Below are 22,582 nucleotides of genomic sequence, written 5' to 3' on the forward strand. Positions count from 1 at the left end.
ACGCTTTGTGCTGTCCCCCCCTCGCCAGCGCTTCATTCTTTAATGGTGTGTTTCTCCTCCCCGCTGCCAGGAGTCATCCATCCCACCCCACCAACCCAGATGGGAAGCTGGGCTGAGCCGAACCTGTGAGACTCCATGAAGCTGCTTTGTAGCGACATTGTCAGGCAAGGTGTTCAGAGCAGGCAGGCGTTAGGCAGGATTAGAAATCTGAAATCTCTTGGATTTTGCTCCCATCCAGCTGCCTATCTGTGTCCTCAGCTCATCATACGTAGGCAAGAGAGGGTGGCATGTACATAAAAATAGCACAGAGGTGTATTTGTGCAGTGTAAACCATAGAGACACACTAATCACACAGCAGTAACAGTCACCCAAGGAACCGAAAGTAATGCATAGAAAAGTCCACATGAACACAGCCATATTGATAGCTCTACATTCAGAAAAAGATAGAGATGTATGATTAAACACATGCACTTGATAGCACAAACACAGATGCATTTAACACACATTCAGGAGCAAACAAATGCCATCTACACACATACAAATCCATAAGACAACACTAGCCACCTTGAGTGCTTCAGTAGTCTGGTAGATAGTACCATTTAAAGCAAAGTGCACATGCTCCTGAAAGCATCTACAGAAATAGAAATGTGGCTCCATCTCCACGAGCACATCCTGGGTGTCCACTGACTAGACCTTCACCCTTTGGCAACTCTACATGCAGCCTCTGGGCACATGCACTGAATTATGGCAAACATTGCTGTTTCCATTCTGGAGACTTCCTCTCTCTTGCCAAGCCACTGCTGTCCTTAACTGGTCCTAAGAGTACACTTTGAGGAAGCTAATCAGAGAGTGGCTCCAGACAGCCTATTCACTCTAATGCTGCTCCTTCCCAACCAAAGCAATAGACAGCTTGACCTTGAGAGAGAAATGAGAAAACTCTGCAGTTCATGGCACAGTATTTAGGTGAGCTACATCTAGGTTACTGGGATGGTGGTTGCATCCCCTGTATTTTCCACTCAGGTGGATATCTATAGATAGAGAAACCTGTGAGACTAGATAGAAAGAACCATAGAGGGCTTTAGGAAATGAAAGAATAAGCTGACAAACCATGATTCTAGATTCAAGTAGGTAGCCATGTTGGTCTGACGCAGTCGAAATAAATAAATAAAAATTAAAAAATTGTCCAGTGGCACCTTAGAGACCAACTAAGTTTGTTCTGGGTATAAGCTTTCGTGTGCATGCACAGTTCTTCAGATACCCAGCTTATACCCAGAACAAACTTAGTTGGTCTCTAAGGTGCTACTGGACAATTTTTTATTTTATTTTTTTACTGACAAACCATGACTGCCGGAGCTCACAGGTTCAGGCTCCACACCCTGGCTTGATGATGATGATTTTTTCAGTTCCCAGCTGTTTCCCTGAAGCATGACCATCAATTTGCAGGGAGAATTGGATGGGTATGGGCATGATATAAGATGGGTCCCTGGCCATGTGGCAGCTTTGATCCCCCGGGAAATAGGGAGGGGAGCTCTACTGACCTGGGGATTCAAACACTTCCTCTTCCCAGTAAGGAAAAGGAATGACCTTCCTTTCTGAAGGAAAATAAATGAGGGGTCATGATAAGAGAGTGATAAAGTTAGCAGGCCAGCCACTTCGACCAACTTGGTCAAATCTTCTCTTTTCCCAGCATTGATCTGGAAGTTCCTTCACACCCATGGGCAGCTTGTTTAACAGTACTGTATTTCACTCCAGCCGTAGACCATCTTCTGGCCTCAAGTCCCACAAAAGTCAACAATGTTGCCCTGTTATTGGCTTGTGGAATGTGGCCTTTGGAAAGGTGCAGAAACGGGGGGGTGTTGTGTGTGAGGGAGGACACAGGTGTCACAAACATGAAAGTGACATGTGCATCCAGCCACTGTGAAGTGACACTGGCACAGTCTTAAGAGCTACGGCTTGAGACTGGTGCCAATAAAAATAAAACCTTTGAGGCGGCCACTTAGTGAGTCTTGAACGCTTTTTATTTTGACTTGAAAGAGACTTACTATGACAAAGTTTGAGAACTACGGACTAGACAGAGATAAATAGCTAACACAAGGGACACCTTGCAGCACTACAAAATCCAACTGCTCCACATTAAGCTGTTCTTGTCTGATGAGTCACACCAGAAAACACTACAGGGATCTTTAACAGACCTTGTCATTAACATTTAGGCTAGGCAGCTCCCCTTCCCCCTGACTCGCTGTCATTCACTAGTGAACCCATCCATCACTTTACATCCCTCTGCACCACAGACCATATCAGATAGCCGTACTGTTTTATGCAAGGCGACTAAATAGATGATCTCTGCACACCTAGTATACTAGGATTGATAATCTCTCTTTCTTCCTAATTAAGGGGGGAAAGACAAGTAATTTACAACCCGTCCTCCTTGGCCTATTTCATCCATGCATTCTTTAAAACAAGTTAAAGGAGGGAAGGCTAGGCAGCTCCTTGCATTACAGCCCCATAGTGGAACATATGAGGACAAAAAAACCAAAAAGACCTCCAAGCTTTTCAAAGGTTAGGGATTGATCAGATACGCAGTTTGGATCCGTAAGCTGCACCACTAAAATTGCAATGTGTAATGCAAGCCTCAAAGGACTTCTGTCTCTCTGAGCCAGGATTCCTGCGTTCTGCCTCTAGCTCTCAAGAGGACAAATAATGTCCATTAGTTAGAAGGTGTTTGGAAGCAAAGAACTCCTGGCTTCCAGACCAACAATTGTCCATCTCTGTGAATCATCTCTTATCTCTTCCATGTGCCAGTACTCCCCCATCACCACGAAAGTTAGAATGTAGAATTTTCCAACAATGATAATAAATCAGTCGTTTATTATTGCTAAGAAGGATGCAACATGCCATCTCCATGGAGACCAAAACACTGTGAATAAGAGTGAACTCCTCAGGTTGCTGACTCAGCCCTGCTTTCTCCCTCTGAGGTTACCCAAGGACTGTGACCATTGGAAACAATGGGAGCAATCTAGCATACACTTAAGCCCACATAAATCCCACTGGTTTCTATGGGACTTAAGCTTGCTTAACTGTAGTGTAGATTGTGCCAGGGTCATGAGACCCAAGTTTGCCTTGTCCTCTCCCTTCACTTAAGCAAAAGTGGATGAGAAACACATCTCTGGCCACTTGTACTGGTATGGCAGCATAAAGGTTCTGTCTGGATCTGGGAGAGCAGGGGGGGTTATTAATAAATGCTCCGTGGGGGCTTGGCATTGCAAAAAGTGCTGTTCTCCTCCCCCATGGCTGGTGCCAGACAATTCCCATCCTCCTGATTTGCCATTAATTTTGGAACCCTTGGCACACCTCATCCACTTCCAGGTGTGTTGTGACAGGGTTTGATGGTACTGACCCCAGCCCAAGGGAGCAGTCTCTAAATTATGCCCATCCCCAATAAGCTTCAGTGCAAGCTGTGTCCAGAGTCATGTGGCACATCATAGCAACTGTGCGTTATTTAGTAAAGCCAGAGCAGAGAATTCACTTCTGCATTCACAGAATATCCCAGACATTCTGGAGTTGATACAAGGCCCAAGTAAAACCCTGCTGACTTTGGTGCGAAGTATATTTGATCCCACACGCAGAAGCAGTAAGCCAGCCCCCAGCAGAAACTGGGTTGCTTGGGATCAGGTTCCACCCCACCCCGCTGGCCCTTGTACTATGACAGCAAACCCAATTTACTGGCCTCTATATCATGAGGCGTGGTTAACAAGCACACTGTGCAGCCTTTTAAAGCCCACAGCCTGGATTTAGTGTGATGGCTCCTATGGCTCCTCTATGGCCGCTCAGTGACACTGTTCTGTAATAGACAAGGTGAATTCTCTGCTATGATGCTGCTCTCCTCACCCCACCCCACCTGCTCCTTCCACCACTAAATGCTTTTTTTCTCCCAGCCTTGCTCCAGCTAACCGGAGGCAGACACTTGCAGAATGCCTAGCCTGATTTGTCTTCCTTTCAAACTTTTTCCTCCCGGCTTTTCCCAAGATTCCAGGCTGCCAACTGGGTGGTTGTGGGTGGAAGGGAGGGCTTTCCTTTCCCATCTGCCCAGGTCTCCCTCCCACTATCACATCACTCCTTCCACCCCCTGCCATGTGCACTAGTCTCATGTCCTTTGCTGATGTGAATCAAACCTGGCTGATAAGTTGCTCCAGTGGCACTCAGGATATGGGGGAAGCAGAAGCTGTTGGTTACTTCATCCTTCTGCTACAATACCTTTAGTTCTTCTTTTCAGAAGGGATCCAGTCCCTCAGCTAATCTACAGCTCTCTGTCCCCAGGGATTGAAAAATAGTCTCTTTCAGCAGGAAGAGGAAACACCCAATCTTTCATATTCAGGGGGATTTTAACTGGCCAAACATTGGATCTTTCTTATGCTTGTTTTTCATTCCCCAACGTCCCGCTGAACAGTGTTTTGATATCAGTAGAGGAAATTTAGGGCTGGAAGCCCCTCACCTTTTCTACCCCCTCCCCATGGGAAGGCACTCCCACAAAGCAGTTCTAAAGTTGCAAAAAAAAAAAAAAAAAATCTAATCCATTCCATGAAAGTTGGAAGGGTTGAAACAGCTATTTCAAGAACACTTTAAGTTTCTAAAATTGAATTAGACATCCCTGAGAGAAATTAGAACTATAAGAGTCAGATGCAAAAATAGGGACCAATTTCCATCTGTCTCAGTGCTAACACAACTGGAATTTAAGTGTTGCATGGCGGCTGGCATAAATTAGCCTTGATCCATAGTGAAACAGTAATTCCCTTTGAACATGGAACAGGATAGCTTTTGGATCATCTTACCAGCCTTAAAGGTACTCCTTTGCAGCTCTAAAGGAGCTCCATAGGACAAGCAACCCCAGCTGCTTCTAGATCAAGTGGAACAGAAACTCTGTAGGAGTCCAGTTGAGTAAACAACAAACATGTCCCTCCTCTAGAGAGACTCATAGAATACTCGGCTCCACCAGGCCCTCAGACCAGATAAGCATACACTACTCAATGGATCCCATAGGACAAACAGCCTCACAGCTCCATACTGAGCCCTTCATTTTTGAAAATTTTATTTCCATACCATTAGGTAGTAATACCCCATTTGCTCCAATGTAGAGCACCTGATTTAGATCATGCAGGGTTTCGCTGGTGCCATTTGCTTTCCCAAAGCTGTTAAACTGTTGCTGTGTTGACTTCTAGAAGGTGATGCAGAACATGCAACCAGAGAGTAGGGGCTAGAATTGTCAGTTCAGCAACACTCCTGCTCAGATTCATGGGTTTCCCAGATGCTGCCACTCAGATCTCTGCAGGGAAACAATCTGACATCCTCTGCTTAATGCCAGAGAATGTAGCAAAAGGAAGGGAGGGAAGGTTTGGAACCCCTAAATTCCCTTTTTAATTTGATCCGGAGAAATTGTTTCTTTCCTCTGATGCTCCCCTGCCCCCAGTATTTATTTAACTTGTCACTGAGCCGTCTCTGCTCAATAACAGATAAAAGTCTCATGATTGCAGCTGCTCTCAAAACTCAGCGCGGATTTCACTTCTCCTGCCAACAGCCTTTTACAAATTTATCCTTTCTTCTCTCTTTCTCTTTCTCTTTCTTTTTTCCCCTCTTGCTCTATCACATTCTTTCTGGATTTCCCCCCTTTTACCCAATCACCCTTTCCTCCCTTACATCCCCTCCCTAGTATTCGTTTGCCCGGGGACACTGCACAAGATCCTGGAACCTACCTCGGCCCATGAATCAGAGCACCAGTCTGGAGCCTGGTGCAAGGACCCTCTGCAAGCCGGAGACAGAATATACGTCATGCCATGGATCCCATACCGGACAGACACACTGACAGAGTATGCCTCGTGGGAGGATTATGTGGGTGCCCGGCACACCACCACTTACCGCCTGCCCAACAGGGTTGACGGCACAGGTTTTGTGGTATACGATGGAGCAGTCTTCTACAACAAGGAGCGGACACGCAACATTATCAAGTATGATCTGCGGACGCGCATTAAGAGTGGAGAGACAGTCATCAACACAGCCAACTACCATGACACCTCACCCTACCGTTGGGGTGGCAAGACTGACATTGACCTGGCAGTGGATGAAAATGGGCTTTGGGTCATCTATGCCACTGAAGGCAACAATGGCCGGTTAGTGGTGAGCCAGCTGAATCCTTACACGCTACGCTTTGAGGGCACGTGGGAGACCGGCTATGACAAACGCTCAGCATCCAATGCCTTCATGGTGTGCGGAGTCCTCTATGTGGTGCGGACAGTTTACGTGGACGATGACAGTGAAGCAGCTGGTAACCGTGTTGACTATGCGTTCAACACCAATATGAACCGGGAGGAACCCATCTCGTTGACCTTCCCAAACCCCTACCAGTTCATCTCCTCCATTGACTACAACCCCCGTGACAACCAACTTTATGTGTGGAACAACTACTTTGTCCTGCGCTACTCACTTGAGTTTGGCCCACCTGACCCAAGTACTGGTGAGACATAATCCTTGTACCTGAACATGGGGTGGGGTAGAGAAATCATCACTGACTTGAAATCATGGGCCCTTGGCTTCTCCCATTTTCCATTGGGTTGTCAAATACATTAGGGGACAAAAAAAGCTGTGTTCATTTGCTTAATGCCCATTTTTAATTGTACATTTCTGCAAATACAGCATTCACTTGAAATTACTTCTTAAATACATGTATATTTAAAATATATACATTATACTAAAGATTATGTATAGGCAATCCCAAATATACTGCTTAAGAGTGATACATTTTCACTTGAGCTAACCACCAACACACACTCTTAAGGTACTCGGCGAGCAATCTCAAGTTATTGAGCCATTGTCTCTCCCAACTTCTACTGTTCAATATCTCTGCCATTCTCTGCCATCCATCACATTTCAGGAAACATCCAACTATATAATGGCAAGTTCATCTTACAAAGCAAGGCTTCAGTCCCAAAGCTGGCTTTTGAAAATATATTTCATTTTTGCCATTTTGCCACAAGCAGGTCTTTTAGTTCCAGTCGTACAGTAAGCATCAGAGAATCTGCTCAGTTCAATTCAAACTCTCTGTGACCCCAAAAGAATTAATGTGTGCCTGAAATTCTGACAGTTAGCATCACGTGGAGTTTAAATTGACAGAGATGGATTGTCTGATGTGCAATATTTGGCAGAAGCCTGGGGTCTACGAAAACTAATTCCTTGAAGCTGGACTGAAGGGGGGGGGGGAATCTGTGCTTATTTTGAATATAGGAAATTCAAGATCAGTCATGCCCAGGTGCAATGGCAGATTCAGATTTGTTTAGTGCAATATGCAGCTAATTTGTTTCTCTGTTCGCCCCCATTGCACAGCTGCTGCCTGTGCAACACTAACGGTTAAACTTGAATAAGGTTACATTTGCATGTACAGGTTACTTGCAGGGTTGGGGTGGGGAAGAGCGAAATGTAGCCTTCTTTTACCTTGGTCACCAGATGTTGCCTTTAAACTTGGGGTTGTAGCAAGAGCAGTCACAGCTCCTGCCACCCACCCCCTCCTCAGACCTGCTCCCTGGCCCCTTCAAACGGGTCTCCAGGTGTGCCAGGAAGCACAACGGATGCTGGAGTGTGTATGCACAACAGGGCTCTGGAGTGGAATAGTTAGGAGAAGCTGCATCTGCCTTTTCTTCCACTTTCACCAGAGATTTAAGAGTTTGGCCAAGGTACCAATCCTGGTCAGGTTAAAGAGAACAAAAGGTGATTACTTTCAGAGTGAACAGAATTTTGCTAAACTTCCCAGATAGAAACAATTCCATTGAAATTGAGCATTTGATTAATTAAAAATATTTGGTTCTGAGGAAACGTCATTCAGCATCATGCTCATGAATACTTCTTTTAACATTTAAAATGGCAAGTGAGGATTTAGCCCTTTGTGTCCCATCCCTTCAGGAAGGACCTGGCAGATATATACTTTCAGAGATGTGAAGAATTTAGTAGGGACTCGTCAAGCTAACTGGTTAGAGACCTTTGCTTTGATGCAAATCAAAAACCAGTGCTACCTAAGAGCATAGGAACCTGCCTTATAGTGCGTCCAACTCTTTGGTTTTTCTACCTCAGATAAGAAAAGGTAATTTTACTTGTGTGTGCAGCATGTGGTGGCTGCACCTGTGGGGATATTTTGTATGTGGGTGGAAATCTATTTGCCTTTCTACCCACAGGCCCTGTCACCTCGACACCCCTCAGCACTACAACCACCATTCGTCCCACCACCATCACCAGCACAGTCTCACCTGCCGCTACAACAACAACACGGCAGGTGCCCCTCACCACCCACCCCATAGGTGCCATAAACCAGAAGGGTACAGAGCTTCACCCAGTCACCGCCATAATGCCCAGCACCCGGCGTCCACCAGCAAACAATCAGCACGTCTCTCCAGAGCTCTTCTGCGAGGCCAAGGAGGTGCGGCGTGTCCAGTGGCCAGCCACACAGCAAGGCATGCTGGTCGAAAGGCCTTGCCCTAAGGGCACACGAGGTAATGAGCTGGCTTCATTTGAGTCCTAGAGAAGATGGGACTCCGGCAGAGTGTATTCTCGCCAATGGTGCAAGGAGCAAATGGGGCTTACAGGATATTGCCTGTGACCCCACAGCACTCAGCTCAAGGAAAGTGTGACAGCTTGAACTGTTGCTATGACTTAATTCATTCACACGACTTTCTGCAATGTGAACTCAGAGCTGGCAATTCTCAGTGGGATGAATTGGTCCTGCCATCCCCTGCTAACAGAACTCATCTTGTTATTGCCACAGTACTAAGCCATTTATCCCTGCTCTGTACTCCTTGCTATATTAGTTAGATGTGAGAACTGGACTGTCTAGGAAGAGAGCTCTTCATTCACTACTAAGGTTATGATTGCTCTCTGAGACCCTTAATCTCTGGTCTAGTGTTGGGATAGGGTGGGGGTGGAAGGGGGAAACCAAGCAGCTGGAAGCTGACTGAATTCTCCCCTTGCTTTCCTGTGCACAGGTATTGCTTCGTTCCAGTGTCTTGCTTCGGAGGGAAACTGGAACCCACGGGGGCCTGATCTCAGCAACTGCACAAGTCCTTGGGTCAACCAAGTGGCACAGAAGGTATTGCTTTCCCCTTCCCATTACAGTGGTCTTCACTCAGACAGTTCACATTTGGGCTTCATGCATGCACAGCTCCTTTTACCTGACTGAGGCCAGTCTGCATTCCTTTCCCCACCTTTGGCAGATCAAGAGTGGAGAGAATGCAGCCAATATTGCCAGTGAGCTAGCCCGGCATACGCGTGGTGCCATCTACGCCGGAGATGTCAGCTCCTCTGTCAAACTAATGGAGCAGCTCCTGGACATTCTGGATGCACAACTTCAAGCGCTGCGCCCTATTGAGAGAGAGTCAGCTGGCAAGAACTACAACAAGGTGCATAGTAGTTTAATGGCTTAGATCAGAGGTTTTCAACCTTTTTGAGTCCCACTGGCCAGCCCCAGAGGAACCATTCACCTGGGGAGCTTGTAGTCAGGGCTGCTGCAACAAACAACTGTGCAAGACTTTGAGAGATGCAAGAAGGCATCAGAGGAGGGAGGGAAGAAAAGAGGGGCAGAGGCCAGTGTTGCCTGTGACATCCCTGACCACCATTCAAGGCACCCCAGGGTGTCACGGCACACTGGTTGAAAGCCACTGGCTTAGACAGTGGTTTTAGGGCTGGCAGGCAGGGAGCCTGACCCCAGTTCATGCAAAAAAAATGGTCTTGGGAGGGGGGATAGCAATTCATCAAGTAAAGCTTTTTGCATGGTGAAGGTGTCACTGGTTGGATTTCTGCTTGTTGCACAGCTTTTAAAAGTGCAAGAGTACAATAGGAAAAAAGATGGCAACATGGTGTTGGGGGACAAGGAGTGGTAAAGGAAGATTGGTGCTTATAGGCCTTGGGAGCAATGCATGTTGAGGCAGAAGGATGCCACTGAGAGTGAAGGGTTGGAGCTAGAAACGATGAACCTGCATCCAGGTTTTACAATAACCATGGGAGCTAGAAATGAAAGCTGAGATCTTTGATCTTTAGTGAAAGATTCTAGTTCTGTAATGCAGTGTTTTTCAACCACTTCCGCGGCACACTAGTGTGCCGTGAGATGTTGCCTGGTGTGCCGCGAGATGTTGCCTGGAGGGAGGCGGGCGAGTCGGGCGGCGAGAGGTGGGGCGGCGGCGGCGAGGAGAGGCCGCCCAGCGCGGGGCTCTCGCCGTCTGCCTGCCTGGCTGCCTGCGAGCTCGGCGGGCAGCGCCTCTGTCCGCAGCGCCCGCCTCGCGGCTCTCATTCCCTGTCCCTGCCAAAGCTCACCCAGCCAAGCCGCGCTCTCCTTCCTACCTCGCTTTGCTGTCTCCTCCCCCCCCCCCCCCAAAGCTTGGAGGTTCCCCGGCAAGGGGGAGGGAAAAAATTGAAACTTACACTTTCGTGCGTCCCTCCTGGCGTGACGCTGCGCGCTGACGTCACGGGGCTGTAATGGTGGTGTGCCTCGAGATTTTTTTCATCAAACAAGTGTGCCTTCGCCCAAAAAAGGTTGGGAAACACTGCTGTAATGGATGCCTTATTTCAGGGTTTGCCAACTCCCAAGAGACTGCAATCTACTCACAGAGTTAAAAACTGGCAGTGATCTACCCCCTTTTTGGGGGTTCAGGTCAAAGTTGTTGAGCTTCTTTAGGGGGAGCCAGTTATTTGCCACAGACGTCCAGTGATCTACCGGTAGATCACGATCTACCTGTTGCACATCCTTGCCCTATTTTATGCTGTGTGATGCAATCCTAATAACAAAGTTCCCTATACCCACTTCTTAATAAATAGTCTGATGTGAGACTATTCAGCTTACGCTGAAAATGGCTACTTTTGAGGTGCAGTCCACCAAATACTGCTGCTGTACAGCCACTCAAACAGTCTTTCTAGCAAATGTAAATAAATCTTATCTAAATGTCCAATAAGGTGTTGCTTTGGATCTACACTTTCATTCAGGATATGCCTTCATTATCTCTGCCTGTTGATGAGTGACTTCATGGCCAGAGCAAATGTGCTTAAGATCCCCACTGAACCTATCCCTGTGGACCCTTCTTGCAGAAATTACGTTCTAATCATTTTCTCTCTCTTTGTCCACCTGAACCATTGCTCACTTTGGGCATGGATGTATCTCCCTGCAGATGCACAAGAGAGAAAGGACATGTAAGGACTATATTAAGGTGAGTGTGTCCTGTGGTTGAAACCCAGATAGGAGCTGCTACCCAAGAAACAAAGTTTTTCTCAGTTTTGAATCTCACAGAGCAATCCAGGTCCCCGGTCAAACATGCTTGAGTGGAGCAGAGCTGTCCCCATGGGCAAGGCATGTCCCAGAGCCCCTGTCCAGATGATGGGTGGGCTGGTATTAACCAGTGGAAACTCCCCAAACACAAATGGGGCAGGACCTCAATGGAAATGGGCCCAATCTGGGCCTCTTTAATGCATCAGCATGGGAGCTGTCACAACATAGGGCCATTTTAGAGTATGGACTCATCCAGACTGCATTATTAGGCACAGGTCTGCACTTTAAAGTTCTGTGTCTGAGCATTTTTTTATTTTTTGGTCCTAACATTTTCCCTGGGAAAACCCACCTCCACCTTCCTATAAAAATCATGACAGATGCCCATTCCATAACTGGAGGCGGGGGAGGAAGAGAAAACACATAGATTCAAAGAATATAACAAAATAATATTTATTTTTTATTTTACTCTAAGAACACCACATAAAGACAACTCTCATAATACTAAAGGAAATCATGGTACATTATCATTATATTTCTGGTTCCAATAATGTACGAATAATAGCAGTTTTCAACAGTACTATCCATTTGTTGTTGATTTTCTTTTACTCTGATATAATTGGATAGCTTCATCATTTCAGCTGTTTTCCATAACTTCCCTAAATAGTCATCAAGTACACAATAAATTCAGCTACATTTTAAAAAGGAAAAGCACGAAATGACGGGGCATTTCTGTGGGCACATGGGCGATAAATACATGCTCTAGTGAAGAAATAATACAATGGAGAAGTGTTCAGACTCTAAAATGTGAAGGGAGAAAAGCAACCTAAAACAGTTACAAATGGCATAGACATTTAGATATGGGATTGTTCTGCTCATCATTGAGCTCAACAAAGGCAATTTCTAGTAGGTGCCTGTGCAATACACATAACTGCATTACCAAAGGCAGTTGATTGCAATGCCTGTGCTGTTCAGGGGAAGAATTGCTTTTCCCCAGCTATGGAATATTTGGAAAATACCATACCCCCTTACAATGGAAGGGCTGCTTGGAGGGAGAATGTCCAATTCCTATACAACAAGGGAGTAACAAATACGTGGTTCATGCACAATTTTTTAAAAAAAAAATATCCCAATACTACTTGTAAAATTATACTCAAAGCAGCCTGGAAAGAATTGTCAGGTGGTGACAGCAATGCCACCACACAAAGACACATGAATGTTTTCTCTCCCTGAGAGGAGGCATCTGTAGCTGGTTTATTATACAATGGGAAGCTAGAGGAAGGGGGGTGCTTCCATCCTCTCTCAGAGCTCTATGTCATTCTAGGCTGTGGTGGAGACGGTGGACAACCTGCTGCGACCTGAAGCTCTAGAGTCATGGAAGGACATGAATGCCACAGAGCAAGTGCACACAGCCACAATGCTCCTTGACATCCTGGAGGAGGGAGCCTTCCTACTGGCTGACAATGTCAAAGAGCCAGCCCGTTTTGTCACTGCCAAGACTAATGTGGGTAAGTCTTTGATGCTGGGCTCATACAGAAGAACTAAAGGGGGAGGAAAGGAATAGAGGGGCTGGGGGGACAAGGAGAGGCTGTTATCCCTACTCAGAGACCCCAACATTTTGCTTCAAAATTTTGCATTGAATGGGAGCAGACACAGTGCCTGAGCCTTCTAAATGTAGAGAGGAAGAAATATCAAATACTGGTAGTAAAGGGAAGAGCTGTCATTTAAGTATGGGAAAAGCCCTTATTTATAAGCACTGGGATTGTCCTTAAAGCACGTCTACTGCTACCATGCAAATGTACCATGGAAATCTGTTGTGTAGTGCATTGGACAAATTTCTTACCTAAACATTGCTGCCATTTAGAAAGTTGCACAGATTCTGATTCCTTATGAGTTCCTATATGTCCAGTAAGAGGTATGTGTGCATTAGTTACTCAGGACAATGTATATGTGTGCACACACCATTTCCCTTGCGAAAGCAATGTCTTTAAGAGAAATTTGTCTTGTGAAAAGTGGTTCTTTGGACATGAAGCTTACTCAAACAAGTCAACTTCAGCCAACCTACTTGACTAGATTGTTATGATGAGAAGCTGATGAGAATTGGAAAGTGCTATAGAAATAACAATCATAACATAATAGATCCAGTTCCCTGGGTTCCATCACTTTGTTGTGCTGTAGAGTGACCAAGATATATACTGCGCTTTGTAGACATTGCTTCTTAAAACGATGTGGAAGCCTGGCCACTTCCAGGGGAAGGAAGCCCCCTGCCACTTCTGGCCACAGGAGTAGAGCTGGCTAGAACTGGAGCTGGGTTCTTCCCCTCTTGCCTGTGAAGCAAGGTGGGGGGGGGGCTGGCTTAATAGACTACAGTATAGTGTAAACATAACTTTTATATACACTGGGAAACAAAAAAAAAATAATTTGTGTGATTCACTTTATTTTGGTGGCGTGGAAACGAACCTGCAATATCTTCAAGATATGCCTATATTGCAAGCACGAGCTTTCAGGGGATGGAAAGAGGCATTGTATTGAAGATGCATTGTCTCTGCACCCCAACCCAGGAACTAGCTTTGGGTGGGAAAGCAGTTGAAAATGCATTGCCTTGAAACCTGTGTGAGTTTGGGGAGGCAGAGTGTCTAAGCCACCAATAGGAAACCCGTGGCTCTCCAAATATTGTTAGACTACAACTCCCATCATCCCTGGCTGCTGGCTGTGGTGGCCACAGATGATTGAAGCTGGAGTCCAATAACATTTGGAGAACCATATATTCCCAATCCTTTCTCCTTGCCTGCTGTGACAACACCAAACCATACTGTTGTACCTGGAGAACCTTCTTCAGAGCCTCACTGAAGAAATCCAACCCTAGTGCTACACTGAAGACAGTTCTCCTGGGCAGCAGAGTGAAGAGGTGCAGTTTGAGGTGCTGAAGCAAGTAGAGAAGAAAAGGGCAGGAGGAGCTGGAGCACATGGAGGGAAGAAGGCTGGAATTAGGGGAGGCAAAAAGGGATAGAGTAGGCGGGCAAAAGGGTGAGTAATACGAGGAGGGAGAGATGGATGCCCTCTCCGCCCTCCACCCTCCTAGTGCATTTCCCTGCACACATTTATATAAGCACCGGTCTTGTGTGGGTCTCTTGTTCCTGCTGGATTTCCAATGCAGCTCTCTTCTATGGCTGTGCACACACTGAAAGTCCCACATACCGACAGGCACTGTACTGCTTAATAATACATGTCAGTATCTGTTGATGTTCACTCTAAATTGTTTGGCTCTTGCACAAGAAGAAGGAACTGCTTATGGCAGAAGGTAAGGCTGAGGCAAAAACTATAAAATTACATCAGGGAACCAATTAAGCATGTTAGCCTGCACTGTTGAAGGAGGAAAAACCCACCCATGTTTTATGCCTTGGATAACCACTAATGAGATAGAATCCATTAGTACAACTATTGCCAAACCTTTCAACAGCATCATCCAAACCATTTTATTACAAGTGAGCATTCTACCAGGTGTTACTAGCTTGGTCAGAACTGTCAAAGAATCTAGACAATTATGGTTGTGCAAGCTAATTCTCTTTTGTGCAGACAATTCTAGTAGTCATGTTCTTCAGCACTATAAACTGACAGCTTTCTCAAGCATCTTCGGGGGGGGGGGGGGAGGACTTTCATTTCTGGTAGGAAACCTAACCCAAAGCTCTTAAAACAAAACATTAAAGCCTAGTCTTCTGAAAATCCTCTCTTGTATGTCACTGCTGCTTGGATTAAGTGACCCCAGAGCAGCAGTGCAAGCAATAAAATTCCAAAATAGCTCAGGCTATTTAGACAAAGAAAGAGAACAGCAATTCATAAGTGAGTGGAAATAACAAATCAAAGGAAGAAACAGGCAGGAGTGGTACAGATGCCTGCACAGAATTTTTGCATTTAGCACATTACTTCACCATAGAGATGTGGGCAAAACAAAACAAAAACTATCACCAAATATAGTGTTAGCAGCCACAAAATAGGGATGGCAATTTGGTGTCCACAGAGCATTTTGAGGACAGATGTATAATTTGAAACAGGCTCGCTCCATGGCTGCTCAGGTAGTCCAGAGATGAGGTAACATGTGAAAGGTATACGCTCCATTTATGGGGCGGGGAATCAAATTAAAAAGAGGATAATTAAAAATTGTTCTGAATATTGTGCCTATGTTTCCTGCTTGTATTCATCTCGCTCTTTCTCCTCATTGCAGTGCTGGAGGTGTCAGTGTTGAATACAGAGGGGCAAGTGCCAGATATTGTTTTCCCACATGAATATACCACCAAGAATTCCATCCAACTGTCAGCCAACACTATCAAGCAAAACAGTCGTAATGGTGAGCGGGGAACGAAATTCGGGGAGGGAAAGGGACGCCAGGATCTCAAAGACCTTTTCTCTAATGTGATGAGAACCACATTTGCCTCTTTTTGTGGTGCAATATCATGGCCCTGATTCCCTTTCTTCTTTCTTCAGGGGTGGTCAAGGTTGTCTTCATTCTCTACAAAAATTTGGGGTTTTTCCTCTCTACTGAGAATGCCACCATCAAGCTGGGTAGTGAGGTTGGTTCAATTAGCCCCTCGCTTGTTGTCAACTCACAAGTTATTGCTGCCTCCATCAACAAGGAATCTAGCCGTGTCTTCCTGATGGACCCCGTCATCTTTACCCTCTCCCACCTGGAGGTGAGACTTGCGTGACATCTGGAACCAGTGTGCTCATTCCCCCATTTTTGGCACATCCTAGGGCATGCCCCACTATGGCACTTGGTGGTCTGTGTCCTATTTCTGCACACATACGCCCAACATTGGAAACTCTATGCTTTGTACGTGCATTGACGCTGATGTTTTGATTATGTGCCAATTCACTCCCATTCTCTCCAGAATGAACCATTTGCCTGTATCCCAACTTCTCAAAGCCTAGGGCCCCTCTACTGCTCTGGCTTCACCCCATGTAATTGATGATTCTTACAGGCATATTTTTTTCCATATAGGAAAAGAACCACTTCAATGCCAATTGCTCTTTCTGGAACTACTCAGAGCGCTCCATGATGGGTTACTGGTCCACACAGGGCTGTCGGCTGGTGGAGACCAACACGACCCACACCACCTGTGCATGCAGCCATCTCACCAACTTTGCTGTGCTCATGGCACACCGTGAAATTGTAAGAATATCATTCCCACTGATGGGGGCTGAGGGAAGATGCTCCAGAATGGTTGGGGGGCAGAGAGAACTGGTTTTCTGCCACCATCCCCAGCCACTGTCAAGGCCCCCCTTCCAGTTCATTATGCACCCAGTATCTTCTTGTCCATATGGGTAACCCAGAAAATCAGGGTGGTCATTATTCTTACATGAAACACTGGGAGTTGGTTCTTTCCCTGTTCGTAATAAAGATGCACTGGATTAACAGTTACTTGGAGGGTGGCAGTTTATTAGATGGAGACAGTCCATTGGCAGAGGACGGTAAATTAAGTGCTACCAGTATTACAGTCAACCTAAAATTTCAACTCTACAACAGGGGAGAGTATATAACAGGAGAGGAAAGCTGTGCACATCCAGCCTCATTCCGCTTTTCCTTTCAGTACCAGGGACGCATCAATGGGCTGCTGTTGTCTGTCATCACGTGGGTGGGCATTGTGATTTCCCTGGTCTGCTTGGCCATTTGCATCTCCACTTTCTGCTTCCTGCGTGGGCTGCAGACTGACCGCAACACCATCCACAAGAACCTCTGCATAAACCTCTTCATCACTGAACTCCTCTTTCTCATCGGCATTGATAAGACACAGTATGAGGTGCGTGACAATCTCCCCTCAGAGCAACACCAAAATCACCACGGCATATTCCTCTGCATGGAGGGAGTTGAGAGTCACCAAGGGGCATGTGGTACAATAGGACAGGATGGAGATCCCACTGGGGAACATTTGACTTTGCCAAGTCAGTGCAGCCACAGAGGGGAGGGGGTAACAGGAATGGGATATCTGCAGGAAGTTTCAGCTCACTCTAGAACAGACTCAGTTTACCAGGCATGGGCATGTGCTTGTTCGTGACAGAAGCAGCACCTGGAAAGTGGACAGTTAACACAATTGTTCTCCTCTGCTTAAGTCACCACTGCTGCCGGGAACAGCCAGCTGTCACAGGCATGTCCAGTTGTCATGAGGAGGTACTGCAGACCCAGGGATGAAATTGTGTGCCTTTGCAGGGTACAAGGGTGGGCATTTTCCCCTTGTGGTTACTACACAATTTTTAAAAGTGCAGCACCTTTTCCAATCATCACTGCCTTAAAAAAAATAATTGTGTGCTGTTTAATTAATTCAATAAATGCATTACAAAAAGAGGCATTGTGCTGATGGGATTTTTTCTGTCTCTCCCCTTCCATCCCAGATTGCCTGCCCCATCTTTGCAGGGCTGCTGCACTACTTCTTCCTGGCAGCGTTCTCCTGGATGTGCCTGGAAGCCATCCACCTTTACCTCATGCTGGTTGAGGTTTTTGAAAGCGAATACTCCCGCAAGAAGTACTACTACTTGGGGGGCTATTGCTTCCCTGCCCTGGTAGTGGGTATTGCTGCCGCCATTGACTACCGCAGTTATGGCACCGAGAAAGCGTGAGTACATGGAAGGCCAAAGGGAGAGGCTAGTGGAGGGTGCATGGCAATGATAAAAACAGGAGGTTGAGGCATAACTGGGGGATGGGGGGAGAGGCTAGTACACTGCACACATAACTCTACGCTTAACGGTGGGAGGAGGAGCGCCACAGTAGAGGTTGCCAATGTGACACTTAGGGACACCCTGGCAATCTTCCCCTGACACCCATGAAGCTTCTGAGCTGCCCTGCCCCTTGATCATGAGGTGGTGAGGATGATTACCTTCTTCTCTCTTGAAAAGTACATAGTAGGAAGTTGGAAGAGTGATAGTCTCCCCCTTCCTCTTTTAGTTCTATGCTCTTTTTCAGGCTTATATTTTCTACTATAGCTGACTTCCCCAGACTTCCTCTCTCTCTCTCTCTCGGGGGAGGCAGGGCAGGCTGGACCAAGGGAGTGAGGAGAGATGTGGCCAGAGGGGATGGTGCCCACAGCACTTGCTCAGAAACCCAAATTTGCCCATGAGCCTGAAAAGGTTGGCAACAGAACTGGCAAAACAAGATTAGAGGTGGGTTTGGGTGACTTGAAAGATACGGGATGAGAAGTCCTTTAATGGATGTTATGACAGAGGGGCAGGGCAGAAGAATGAGCAGAGAACAGGCAAGGTTTTGACAGCACATTTCTGGGTGAGTGTCATCTCGTGCCAATAAGCACTCAGGCAATCAAGCCTTGAGGTGTTTTTCCTGCTTCCATCTGACACTTCCCTGCTCTCTTTTGGCAGATGTTGGCTTCGAGTTGATAACTACTTCATCTGGACCTTCATTGGGCCTGTCTCTTCTGTCATTGTGGTGAGTCACTAGGGATTGTTTGGGAATAGACACTCAAGGATTTCCCTTATCAGTCGATCAGAGTCTCAAAGTTGAGGAGAGAACTGGAGCCCTTGCTCTCCTCCTCAACCCATCATTAGACCTCCCTTTTTCTTCCCAGATTTAAGAAGAGTGCCTGGGTGTAGGGTGTGTTTTCAACTTTCAAATTCCAAATATGAGAGGTGCTTAAAAGTTGCAACATGACTTGGGAATTCAAAAGACATTTTGGTTACATAAATATAATTTAGGTTTTCTTGGTAAGCAGAATGTGTGTAAAATTGTGTAGAAATCACTGAAAGTGGTTGCCAAGTACTTGCAGTATTATTATTATTATTATTATTATTATTATTATTATTATTATTATTATTATTATTTATTTACATTACCTGACATTTTCAGAAGGTAAAATTAAAATTCTTTGGTTATCTGAAAGCAGTTTAATTGCTTCTTCATCAAGTGTAGTCTTGCCAAGCTGAATGTTGTCCAATCACAAAAATAATAGAAGATTTGAATTCCTCACACCCCAAAGCTTATTTTTAAGGCCCCTCACTGAAGAAATTTGCAAAAATTAAGTTTCATCTCCTAAAATGGCATGTCCTAGCCTGGGATGTCACATTGCTCATTCCTTCCCATCACACACAGACAATGACACTGACAAACCCTTTCCCCTGCATCTGGGGAAAGCCACTAGCAGGGGAAAGTGGGAGGTGCTTTTTTGCAGAGGACTCCCTTTCCCCTGCTCACATCCATCTGTACACATCCCCCAGATCAACCTGGTGTTCCTCATGATCACTCTGCACAAGATGATCCGCAACACGTCGGTCCTCAAGCCTGACTCCAGCCGACTGGACAACATCAAGTGAGTTTATGTTTGGATTCCTTTTCATCCTCTGGCTTAAATCCAAACTTCTCCCTACCTTAATAGCACACTTCCAGTGCCTTCAGATTCCTGTGGTGCCTTGTATTTGGTTCCTCTAAAACAGCTTAGTGGGACAAAGCCAGAGCAGAGAAAACAGACAACTTAGGGTTTAAAGGGACCGGACTCTTGCCCAGACCATGATATCGAGGACCCCATCTGTCTCAGGGGTGTCTCACTCAGCTGAGTGACCTACAGCTGGGAGTAAACAGGCTAGAGGCCAAAGCATAGTGCTTTCTGGGCTCAGATGATCCTTTCAGAATGCTGGGATATGGGTTGACTCACTCAGCTTACACTGGGTAACATTATGAAGCTTTTGTTTGATCACTTCACCAAAGGCTTTGGACTGCTGGCCATCTTTATGTAGAGTAGATCTTTCTTTCTTTTCCTCACGACCCACCACGCTGCAAAGGCTCCTGTGAAACCAGCATTCTCTCGTTTTAAGAGAGTGTCCTTATATTCAGGAAAGGAATTGTCACCCTCTCAGATGAATAGAGAGAGGCTGCTTCATTCAGTCAGCACAGTGGAGCTGTCTGAGTCAAGCAGCAAATGAGGTTAGAGTTCTGACACTTTGAGGGAATTTGTCAAGCTCAGTGCTGCAAATAGCCTGCAAATGCCAGTCTGTCAAAAGCCATGCGTTACTCACAAGTTCACATCTTCTTACACTCATTCATACAAAATAATCTAGAGGTGGGGAGAACACCCTGGTTAATGCTGAGTTAAGGTTAAAAAAATAATACTCATAGCTTAAAGTCTACTAAGCAGAGAAATGCAGTTCAGCTAATCCTAACAGCTTTATAAACTACCTTTACCTTGCCCAAGTGACCCAGAACAATACTTAACCCAGGTAGCTGGACAAGTGCTGTGGACAGAGGAGGCTGCTGAACCTCTCAAGGATCCAGAGGAGCCCAGTAAAAAATAAAAAAAGAGAGTTGGGAAGCTCAAACATTAATGAAAACTGAACTAAGAAAGTATGAACCTCATGGAACCAAGGAAGGGGGGAAAGGGTAGACCACACTTTCTCTGTGCTATTGCCCTGATCCAAATCACACAGCCCTCTGTATGGACATGCACACAAACGGTTGCTCTTTGTTAAAAAGAAAAATTAAAGTAACAGAACTCCAAGTCACATGTATTTTGATCCTAATTTGCAGGTTACCTCTTACAAAATTTATTAGAGCCTAACCATGTAAACATGGAGTAAGCCTTACTGATTTAAGTTGGCTATATTTCAAAATAACCATATTTTTGATTGCAGCCTTAATTTTGCTAATTAACACTGTTACCGGCAATATAACCATTACTTCTATCTACCAGCCCAGTTTTTACATGCTTCCTTATCCTGCTCTTTTTAGTTAATTTACCAAAGAGTTCCGGTGCATTTGTTTACTGCTGGTGTGGTTTTGCAGCCTGCTTCCTGCCATCTTTCTGTGTTTATTTTAGTTGCCAAATCTCAGTCAGAAATAAACACAGCAACACTTTGTGGTTTTAGTTTTGTCTTTTTCATCCGAAGTACAAATAGACAGTTGATCACTTCTTTCCACTCAAAGAGCAAAGATTGGGAGAACTGACAGTAAGAGGATACTCCTGAGCCAATCCTAACCATGTTTGCTTGGAAGTAAGTCTAGCGTCCGTCTCTTGGGCACCTACTAGAGAGTGCCTTTGATCTCACGGCTGACGAGTGACAAATATATGTCCATGCCATTTCACAGCCTTTCATTTTGAAAAGCCCCTTTAGAGTCTGAGCACACTCAAGTGTGGAAGTGCTTATGAAGCTTTAAGAGAGAGAAAACAAAAAACAAGCAAACGAATGGTCGAGCGACCACCAAACTAACATTTGGGACTATGGTGTGTTGTTAGGAAATGGCAGGTAGTACACAAGTCCCATGATTTGTGTTTGTATTCAGCAAATGGAAGCCCTTTGTAACAACAAAGGTTAGGTGTAAAGGAGGGAGTTTAGTCAACATTTCTGGGCCAAGAATAACTGGAGGTCTGTAGTAACAATTTGGCTGGTAATTCTTAGACATACAACTCCCTCACTAGCAAACTATGGGAGAATCTCCCACATGCTGACTTCCTTGCCCATCTTTCTCTCTCCATCCCCCTAACATTGTCTCACTGTTTCTTTCATGCCAGAAGTTGTACAGAGGCATCTATAGCATAACAGCAGGGAGATGTGAGACTAGTTTTGCTCTGGTGAGGACTCCCAATTCCCTGAACTCACTAGTGTCTCTTTCTACAGGTCTTGGGCACTCGGGGCAATCACTCTCCTTTTTCTCCTGGGCCTCACCTGGGCATTTGGTCTCCTCTTCATCAACAAGGAGTCTGTTGTCATGGCCTATCTCTTCACCACCTTCAATGCTTTCCAAGGCATGTTCATCTTCGTGTTTCATTGTGCACTTCAGAAAAAGGTGAGTACAGTGGTACCTCGGGTTACATACGCTTCAGGTTACATACGCTTCAGGTTACAGACTCCGTTAACCCAGAAATATTACCTCGGGTTAAGAACTTTGCTTCAGGATGAGAACAGAAATCGGGCTCCAGCGGCCCAACAGCAGCAGGAGGCCCCATTAGCTAAAGTGGTGCTTCAGGTTAAGTACAGTTTCAGGTTAAGAACGGACCTCCGGAACGAATTAAGTACTTAACCCGAGGTACCACTGTATCTGTAGTCCAGAACTGAAGGACAACACTTTTTGCTTAAAGTTGTGGAGAACAATGGGAGCTGGTATTCTGAGGTGCTGGCTGAGGGACTTAGGAGACCCAGGGTCATTGGGCAGAGCTGTCAACCTTGCTTGCATGTTGGGGGTGCAGGGGCCTTAAAGAGAACCATTGACTCTGCAAAGGACTTTGGGTCCATATTGAAAGGAGTTGCATAGGACAATTGCCTGATTAAAAAACAAGAAACACTGAGTCAGTTAAACAAGTTTTAGTCCAT

At 45.7% G+C, this 22,582-nt stretch overlaps 1 protein-coding gene across 5 annotated transcripts in view; it reads left to right on the forward strand.

Annotated features, from left to right (window-relative positions):
• The window catches only part of ADGRL1 (adhesion G protein-coupled receptor L1), a 130,674-nt gene that overhangs the window by 96,825 nt on the left and 11,267 nt on the right, over window positions 1-22,582 (forward strand). For all 5 annotated transcript variants that reach the window (XM_081181643.1, XM_081181640.1, XM_081181641.1 and 2 more), the window contains 14 exons: window positions 5,705-6,505; window positions 8,214-8,528; window positions 9,018-9,121; window positions 9,246-9,431; window positions 11,190-11,228; window positions 12,609-12,792; window positions 15,507-15,629; window positions 15,767-15,972; window positions 16,281-16,451; window positions 16,870-17,079; window positions 17,669-17,889; window positions 18,647-18,713; window positions 19,499-19,590; window positions 21,890-22,058. In XM_081181643.1, the coding sequence (XP_081037769.1) occupies window positions 5,705-6,505; window positions 8,214-8,528; window positions 9,018-9,121; window positions 9,246-9,431; window positions 11,190-11,228; window positions 12,609-12,792; window positions 15,507-15,629; window positions 15,767-15,972; window positions 16,281-16,451; window positions 16,870-17,079; window positions 17,669-17,889; window positions 18,647-18,713; window positions 19,499-19,590; window positions 21,890-22,058 (2,888 nt within the window). The remainder of the gene's footprint in view (window positions 1-5,704; window positions 6,506-8,213; window positions 8,529-9,017; window positions 9,122-9,245; window positions 9,432-11,189; window positions 11,229-12,608; window positions 12,793-15,506; window positions 15,630-15,766; window positions 15,973-16,280; window positions 16,452-16,869; window positions 17,080-17,668; window positions 17,890-18,646; window positions 18,714-19,498; window positions 19,591-21,889; window positions 22,059-22,582) is intronic.

This window comes from Podarcis bocagei, assembly GCF_964188305.1.
Source record: "Podarcis bocagei genome assembly, chromosome: 2".
Classification (NCBI taxonomy): Eukaryota; Metazoa; Chordata; class Lepidosauria; order Squamata; family Lacertidae; genus Podarcis; species Podarcis bocagei.